General features: G+C 56.0%; 1 protein-coding gene across 2 annotated transcripts; it reads right to left on the reverse strand.

The window, feature by feature from the left end:
* Positions 1-741: 741 nt before the first annotated feature.
* On the reverse strand, positions 742-6519 carry DUSP11 (dual specificity phosphatase 11). Of its 2 annotated transcripts, XM_027736668.2 has the most exons (9): positions 6462-6519; positions 5888-5963; positions 4757-4888; positions 4152-4275; positions 3487-3547; positions 3148-3194; positions 2896-2971; positions 2225-2353; positions 742-1091 (listed from the first exon to the last, which is right to left on the reverse strand). In XM_027736668.2, the coding sequence occupies exons 1-9, from the start codon at positions 6494-6496 to the stop codon at positions 836-838; spliced, it is 936 nt and encodes a 311-aa protein (XP_027592469.1). In that variant the 5' UTR covers positions 6497-6519; the 3' UTR covers positions 742-835. The 2 variants fall into 2 exon arrangements, with proteins under 2 accessions (XP_027592469.1, XP_027592473.1); XM_027736672.2 differs by lacking the exon at positions 742-1091 and having other exon boundaries at positions 2258-2349.
* Between the last annotated feature and the right edge of the window lie 2271 nt (positions 6520-8790).

The following is an 8790-nucleotide window of genomic DNA, read 5'->3' on the forward strand; positions in this document are numbered from 1 at the left end:
TTCTGCCCCCCAAATCAACCATTCCCGCCCCAAAGCTGGATGTCCCCACCCCAAAACTGCCCTTCTCACCCCAAAACCAGCCGTTCTCACCCCCAAAACCGCCCTTCTGACCCCAAAACCCCCTTTCCCATCCCAAAACTGGCCCTTCTCACCCCAAAACGGGCCCAGCAACCCCAAGTCCAGTTGGGCTCAGCCTTCCAGGCTCCTCAGGTCCACCCAGGGGGAAAACACAGCTCCACACAGGTTTTACACACTGCAGGGATTTTACTTCAGCAAAAATGAGTGAAAAGGAGGGAAAGAAAAATCCTGTATTTTCAGGCCAAATCCTATTTGTTGTCATATATCGAGGAAACCAACAGAAAAGCTCTTTCTGTTGAAGGTTAAGGGGTGTTCTTTTAGGATTCTCCCAGCTCCGAGTCTTTGTTTATTCCTCACATCCCTCTGGGAGCAGAGTTACGGTGTAAGAGTAGAAAATTCCTGCGAGATCCATAAAATCATCGGGGGGGGGGTTTGAGGAAAGAGAGAAAAATTAAAAAGCAGAGCCCTGCTGAGCTGAGCAACCCCCGGGCTGGCAGTTCCTGGCAGCTCCAGCCCCTCATTCCAGCCGTTCCAGCCCCATCCCGGCGCTCCCTGGGGGCAGAGACGAGTCCATGGACGGGCCGTCCTGGAGCACAGCATTCCCTGGGAGCACAGCATTCCCTGGGAGCACAGCGTTCCCTGGGAGCACAGCGTTCCCTGGGAGCACAGCGTTCCCTGGGAGCACAGCGTTCCCTGGGAGCACAGCATTCCCTGGGAGCACAGCATTCCCTGGGAGCACAGCGTTCCCTGGGCGCTGTCAGGACATTCCCTGCTCCGTCCCCACGTGTTTCCTGCGCCGGTGCCGGCGCTTCCTGGCGGGTGTGGCCTTCTGGGAGTTCTGGGAATTCTGGGGGTGGGGGAAAGAGAGTCCCTTGGGTGACACCCAACAGTTCCTGGGGGCCAGGCTGCACATCCTCCTCTGCTCCGGGGCCTCCTGCCCGTGTCCCAAATCCAGGGGCTGTGCCAGGGCCGTGGGGCTGGGCTGGTGCTTCCTCTTGGCACTGCCAGCATTCCTGGAAGGAAAAAATCAGGAATCAGCCCCAATCAACCCCAAAAAGGAGGGCTGTGAACCCCCTCTGGGCTTACCTGGTGCCTTTTCCTGAAAGGTGGGGCATCCTGGGAGAACGCCCAGCTCAAAGGAAAATGCAGTGAAAAAGGGAGAAAATGGGGGGGAACAGGGTGAAAGTGGGAGAAAATGGGAAAGAATGGGGCAGAAATGGGAAAAAATAGGAAAAACAGTGTTAAAATTGGTGTAAAATGAGTCTGTGGGGACACGTGGCCAGAACTCACCAGTCCTGCTGGGCCTGGTACGGGGGGAAAATGGGGGAAAATGGGAAAAATTGGGATAAAATGGGGTGAAAGGGAAAAAACTAGGTGAAAATGGTGGGGGAAATGGGACAAATTGACAAAAAACGGGAAAAAGCGGGAGGAAATGGGGGAAAAAATGAGAAAAAATGGGGTGAAATGGGGGAAAAAAACAAAGGGAAAAGGGGAAAATGGGGCAAAAACAGGAAAAACTGGGAGGAAACAGGAAAAACAGGAAGAAATGGGGTGAAAATTGGGGGAGAAATGGAAAAAAACCTCTTGATTTCCCACAGCAAGTGAAGTTTTCAGCAGGGATCATTTTTCCTGCCCCTCAGGGTGGGGCTGGACAAGCCCCTCGGAGGCCCCCTGGCTCCACACATGTCCCTGCAGTGGGTCTGGAGCTCCCACACAGGTGGGAGGACACCTCTCCCAGCTGGGATTTGCCCCCCAGGACAAGGGGAAGCCTCTTCCCAGCTGAGCTCAGGAACAGGGAGAGGCCCCTCTTCACTCTCAGGGAGGAGCTGCCTCACTTGCTGATCCAAAATCCTTTAAATGCCTCAGCAGGAGAACATTCCAGCCCCACTGAGAACCAGCTCCAGCCCTGGCAGGGATGTCATTCCACATCCACAGGCACAGGAATGTCACTCAGAGGCAGAGCTTTGCAGGCACAAGAACCTCACCACTGACACAATAATTTCAGAGAGGTTTTTTCCCCCTCAGAGCTGGGAAGGCAATGGGTGGGTCTCGGGAAAAGTCCAGTTCAGGGTGTTTAAACCTGAGGGAGCAGCTGTTGGCTGTGCCTGCTCAGCTCAGGGCACAGAGGGCAGGGACAAACACCTACCTGGGCACTGCCAGGGGGGGCTGGGCTGAGCGAGGAGGGTGGGCTTTGACCATCTGCTTTCTGGGGTTTGCTGGGGCGCTGCTTTTTTCTCTGAAGGGGCCCGAGCCCAAACTCTTCAGTCCACACTTCCTTAAAGAGAATTCCGTGTGTTCCTGTGTCCACTGAGTGACCACATCAGCTCCCCACACCCAAACCCACCCCTTTGTGGCACTGCTCACCCGGAAAGGGAAGGGCCAAGGAAAGAAAGCAGAGTAAAGAAAAGGATCTTTAAAGCCATCACAGAATCCCAGAATGGTTTGGGTTGGAAGGGATCTTAAGGCCCACCCAGTGCCACCCCCTGCCATGGGCAGGGACACCTTCCACTAGCCCAGGTTGCTCCAACCTGGCCTTGGACACTTCCAGGGATCCAGGGGCAGCCACAGCTTCTCTGGGAACTCCATCCCAGCCCCTCCCCACCCTCCCAGGGAAGAATCCATTCCCAATATCCCATCTAACCCCACCCTCTGTGAGTTTTAAGCCATTCCCAATGTCCTGTTCTCCCTGCCCATTCTCCTACCTTCCCCACTGGCCTGTCCCACCTCCCTTCCTGGAGCCATCCATGTTTATCCCCTGTTCCTTTCCAGCAGCATTCCCAGGGCCCATCACTCACTTCTGGACACACCAGGACTCACTTTTTCCCAGCTCTGTTCCTGAGATCCTGGATGTAGTTGGTTCTCTCTATGGGATGCCCTCGGGATTTGTTGAACACTGGAGAGGGAAAGGTCTGAGCTACAGCCTTTGGGGCTGAAGAGCAGCTAAAACCCTTCACAAGGATTTTAACCCCTTCAACCAAGCACAGCTCCCCTCCCTGGGGCCACCCCAAACCTTCTGACCATCCCAAATCCCAATAAACACCCCACATCCAATCAAGAACCCACACTTACACTCTATGGCAGCGTTTGGCTCCATGCCTTCAACATCAATCAGGTACCTGAGCAGAGCAGCAAGAAAACCCTAATTACACACAATTAACGAGGAAAACATCCACAGGTTGGTGATGATTCAAAGAGAAGAAGGAACTGGGAGGTTTGCAGAGCTTTTATTTACATGCCAGACTGGAGTATCAGCACCTGCTGTGCTGAAATTGGAATAAAAAGTGTCCCTAATAAAAACTGAAAATCTACGGAAGTCTGGGATTACACAGATCACTTGACTCTATTTCCTTGGCATTATTTCCTCCTGGAAATGCCACCACTTAACCCCCTGTGATAAGGACAACTCACCTGCACACCAGGTATCCAGTCCTGTTCAAGCCATGGGTGCAGTGAACCCCGATGAGTTTGTCTGTAACACACAAATCAGAGGATATTTAAGTGTCTTTTCCCCAAAATCCCCCCCAAACAAGCCCCTCTGCATTAACCCTCCATCAGACACCAATCAACTACACAGAAGTGGGCACACACAATATTACATCACGATATTTATGTCTAATTATGTTTAATTTATTTATTAATATTTATTTTTACCTTCTCTTACTTACTGTATTTATTATGTCTAACTTTATTTATGTCTATTATGTCTAACTAGCAGCCCTGATAGAACTCGTTACTTCTGCTACAGTCCCATGACTCAAACTCAATTAAAGTTCCACTCACTGCCCAGTTATCCCAGAATCATGGAATGGTTTGGGCTGGAAAGGATTTTAAAGCCCCTCCAGTGGCAGTCCCTGACAGGGGCAGGGACACCTACCACTGTCTCAAGTTGCTCCAAGCCCTGTCCAACCTGGCCTGGATTATCAGGGACGACAGGAATTCCATCCCTAAAACAAACCCAACCTGTTGCCTTGACATTCCCGTGCCAAGGGAAGGAAAAGAAATTCCTGCTGTTCCTTAAAACACCACTGGCCCATCCCAGTACCAGAACACCCACCAGGGAAACCCATACTCACCATTGTCTTTGTTGTCATTCAGAAACTTCTTTACCACACATTTGAACTGGAAAATGGTCTGTTTGTTTGGGATTTCGTGGCCCATGGTCAGGATCTTCGAGTAGCAGAGTGTGGCTGGGAGCTCCTGCAAGAAGCACAGTCCATAATTTCCAGAAAAAGCATAAGGATTTTTTTATTATTAATGAACCAGAAGCCAGAAAATGAAATTTTCAACTGAGCCTAAAAGAGCAGTAACACAGTTTTAGGTAAGAAAAGCTCTGCTTCACTCCTTTGACATAGCACCAAAATTCCATATTATTTTTTCTGCCTCTCTTTCCTCCCTGGGGAGGGCACACAGAGGCTGGAACACTTTTCCAAGCAATTATCCACACACTCAGAGCTGTTTGCAATCAGAAGATCCCATAAAAGCAGCTTTAGGGTATCCCCAAACTTGTGCTGGTTGGTCTGGGGTTGAAGAACCCAGCGTGGTACTTGAGCAAGGACAAAGACCCCCATGGGGCTGCAATGGTTCATCTCATGCCCTGTCAGAGATTCCAGTGCCTCACACTCTTCCAATTCTCCTCCTGGAAGCAAATCCTGCCCGTTCCCAGCCGTCCCAGACTCACCTCTGGCCCATAGTAGCGCCTGGTGTAGGTGAGGTCGATGATCAGCCCCAGCTCCTCCTTCCTCTCCCTGACTTTTCTGATGAGGTCACGAGGGGAAAACCTCTCCTCTGGAAGGAGATTCCTGTCAAAACTCTGAGGGGAAATCATGTTTCAGAGCAGACATTAAATTGGAGTGTGTGTGAGGGGTGGGAAGAATTTCCTGCTCCAGAACTCCAGGAGACGAGGGAGAAGGACTCGGGGAAGGAGCAGAGGCTGAGGCAGGTAGACACAGAGTTACTGGGTCCAATCATGGCATCAGGGAAGGAGTTGGGTTGGGAGGGACCTTAAAGCTCATCCAGCTGCACCTCTGCCATGGGCAGGGCTGGGCTTTGGGACAGCTCAGTTGTGGGCTTCCAAAAGTCACCAAAAACTTCCCCCTGAGGCAGAACCATGGTGAGAGACACCCCCAGACACCAAAGGTGCTGTTTGGTGGAAGCTGTAAACCAGATCCTTCAGCTCAGACCCATGGAATCTCAGAATTACTGAGGCTGGAAAAGCCCTCCAAGATCATCAAATCCACCCTGTGACTGATCCCCCCCAGCCCAGAGCATGGAGTGCCACATCCAGGCCTTCCCTGGGCACCTCCAGGGGTGGAGACTCCACCACCTCCCTGGGCAGTTCCAGTGTTTAACCAATCCTTTCCATAAAGGAATTTCTCTAATGTCCAACCTGAGCCTCCCCTGGCACAGCTGGAGGCCGTTCCCTCTCCTCCTGTCCCTTGTTCCCTGGCAGCAGAGCCCGACAATCCCCCCCCAGTCCTCCCTCCTGTCAGGGAGTTGCAGAGCCAGAAGGTCCCCCCTGAGCCTCCTTTTCTCCAGGCTGAGCCCCCCCAGCTCCCCAGCCCGACTCTCCCCCCTGTGCCAGGTGAACACCCAGCCCTGCTCCCCACCACAAGCTCTGGGACCCCCCTGGACTCACCCCTGGGTGTGTTTCAGGTGGGTCTGTTGTGCCACAGGGACCCCTCACAGCCCCCACTCCCCAGATGTGGCACTGTGTTCATCAGGAATTCACTCCCTGAATCTCCACAAAGTGCCCCTTTCCCAGGGCTCTTTCCCACCCCAATGCCCCCCCAGGCCCCTGGGGGTCCCTCACCTTCTTCAGGGGCACCTTGAAGGCAATGAAGCGGGTTCCTGGCATCCTCCTGCCCAGGGGGATGTAGTCTGTCCACCTGGATCCGGGCACGGGGGGGTTAAACTGAGGGAGAGACCCCAGGCCCGGGACCCTCAAAACCCTCCGCACTGGGGACCCTCAAACATATCCCAGGTCTGGAGACCCTCAAACCCTCCCCTGGCCCCAGGACCCTCAAACCCCCAGGCCCAGGACCCCCAAACCCGCCCTGCTCTGAGAACCTCAAACGCCCCCAGGCTTGGGGACCCTCAGACCCCCTCAGGCCCAGGACCCTCAAACTGCCCCGACCTTCAAATCCGGGACCCCCAAACTCCCCCTGGCCCGAGGACTCTCAACCCCCCTGGTCCGAGACCCTCCAACTCTCCCTGCCCGGGACCCCAAACCCTTCCAGACCCAGCGACCCTCACACGCCCGCGGACCCTTAAACCCCCATGTCCCGCAGACCCTCACCCCTCTCCCCTCCCTCGCCCACGACTCCTAATGACGTGGCCACCGCGGTGGGTCAGGGCCGGGCCGGGTCGGGCAGGGCCGCACTCACCGCTCGGGGACCCGGGCGGCCCCCCTGCCCGCCATGACAGCGATGGCGCCGCGCCCCGCGCGTCACTTCCGCTTCCGCCCCGGCCCCGCGAGGAGAGCAAGGCCACGCCCACGATAAAGGCCACGCCCACAGTCATTAGACCACGCCCACAGATCGTGAGCACCAGACGGAAGGACACGCCTACAGGCAGCGAGACCACGCCCCCCGCGGCCCTGCGGGGCTCTGGCGCCGCCTAGCGGTCACGATGGGAACGACAGCGGCGGGAGGGGACGGAGAGGGAGAGAGAGAGGGACAGGGACGGGCAGGGACAGGGACAGGGACCCGGGCACTGGCCCGGGACCTGGCGAGGAGAGAGGGGCCCGGGAGCGGGAGCGGGAGAGGGACAGGGAGCGGGAGAGGGAGAGGGAGAGGGAGAGGGAGAGAGACAGGGAGCGGGAGAGGGAGAGGGACAGGGACAGGGAGCGGGACAGGGAGAGGGAGAGAGACAGGGAGCGGGAAAGGGAGAGAGGGAGAGGGAGAGGGACAGAGACAGGGAGAGGGACAGGGACAGGGAACGGGACAGGGAGCGGGACAGGGAGAGGGACAGGGAACAGGACCTGGACGAGGAGCGGGACCAGAACCAAGATCAGGATCAGGATCAGGATAGGGCTGGCACCAAGACCTCCTGCTTTTCCAGCCAAGCTTGTAATTAGTGCTCGGCTGAGGAGCAGGAGCCAGCCCTGGGAAAGAGCTGTGGCTGCCACGGTATATGGGACAGGGGCTGGCTGAGCCTGGAAAAGTCATCTCACACCTGGCCGGTGAGTGGGCATTGCCAGAACCAGGACCAGGACCAGGACTGGGACTGGGACCAGGACCAGCATCACTGGCCCAGAACCAGCATCAATGGCCCAGAATCAGAACCAGGACCACTGTCACCTGCCCAGTACCAGAACCAGTGTCATTGGCCCAGAACCAACATCACCACCCCAGTACCAGAACCAGCATCAGTGCCCCAGTACCAACATCACCATTCCAGTACTAGAATCAGCATCACTGCTCCAGAACTTGTACCAGCATCTCGGTTCCAGTGCCAGCATCATCACCCCAGTATCAATGTCACTGTCCCGGTACCGGTGTCACCACCCCAGAACCAGCACCAGCACCACCACTCTAGAACCAGCATCACTGCCCCATACCAATATCACCACCCCAGTACCAGCACAGCTGTCCCGGTCCCAGCACCCCAGTTCACCCCAACACCGGCATCACAACCCCAGGACTGGCATCTCCACCCCGTACCAGCACTGGTACCACCATCCCTGACTCGATCCCAGTACTGGCACTCCCAGTGTCAGCATCCCCTACCCCATCCTGCCACCAGCATCCCTGGAACCTGCATCTCCACCCCATTCCCAGTACCCACAGCTCCAGTACCAGCATCCCCCATCCCATCAGCAATGGGAAACCACCATGGGAATGGGAAATCAGGGTGGAGATGGAAAATCATCATGGGAACGGGAAATTATGGTGAGAATGGGAAATCATGGTTGGAATGGTAAGTCATGGTGGAGATTGGAAATCATGGTGGGAATGGGAAACCATCATGGGCATGGGAATCATGGTGGGACTGGAAAATCGTCATGGGAGTGGGAAATTGTGTTGGGAATGGGAAATCATCACTGGTATCCCCATCCCCACCCCACTGTGGGCAGCCGAGGCTCCTTTGCCGTGCACAGACACGCATATAAATGTACCATGCTAAGATCCCAGGCTTTCCTGACCCTGGGAATTTTGTCCCGGGATGGGGACCCAGCCCAGCCAGGGCAGGATTTTCCAGTCCTCAGCACCCTACTCCCAATAGGGTGGTGGGGAGCAGCTTCCTGTGCCCAGCCTGGAAAAACCCTGCCGGCACCTCCAGCAGAGCCCCTTTTCCAGAGGGAGGGGAAGCACAGGGATTAGCATCCACGCCGGGAAGGGCCGGTTGGACCCGCCCGACCGAGCAGGGTCCCGGCTCCGGGGGTGCCCCGGGGCCGTCTGGGCACAGGGGGGCTGCTCCCCCCCACAGGAGATCAGGTTGAGCCTCCTGCTTTTCCAGCCAAGCCTGTAATTATTGCTCGGCCGAGGAGCAGGAGCCGGCCCTGGGAAGGAGCTGTGGCTGCCTCGGGGTGTGGGACAGGGACTGGCTGAGCCTGGAAAACTCATCTCACACCTGGCCAGCAAGTGGGCATTGCCAGCTGGGCCCCAGCATCCCTTTCCATGTGTTCCCCCCTGTTTTCCCCTCTTGTTGCTACCCCAGGTCTCGGGATGCTTTTCCAAAGGGTGATTCTGCCACACAGGGACCCCACTCACA

The sequence above is a fragment of the Pipra filicauda genome, unplaced genomic scaffold, assembly GCF_003945595.2.
Source record: "Pipra filicauda isolate LSUMZ 115617 unplaced genomic scaffold, ASM394559v2 scaffold364_size791107_pilon, whole genome shotgun sequence".
NCBI lineage: Eukaryota > Metazoa > Chordata > Aves > Passeriformes > Pipridae > Pipra > Pipra filicauda.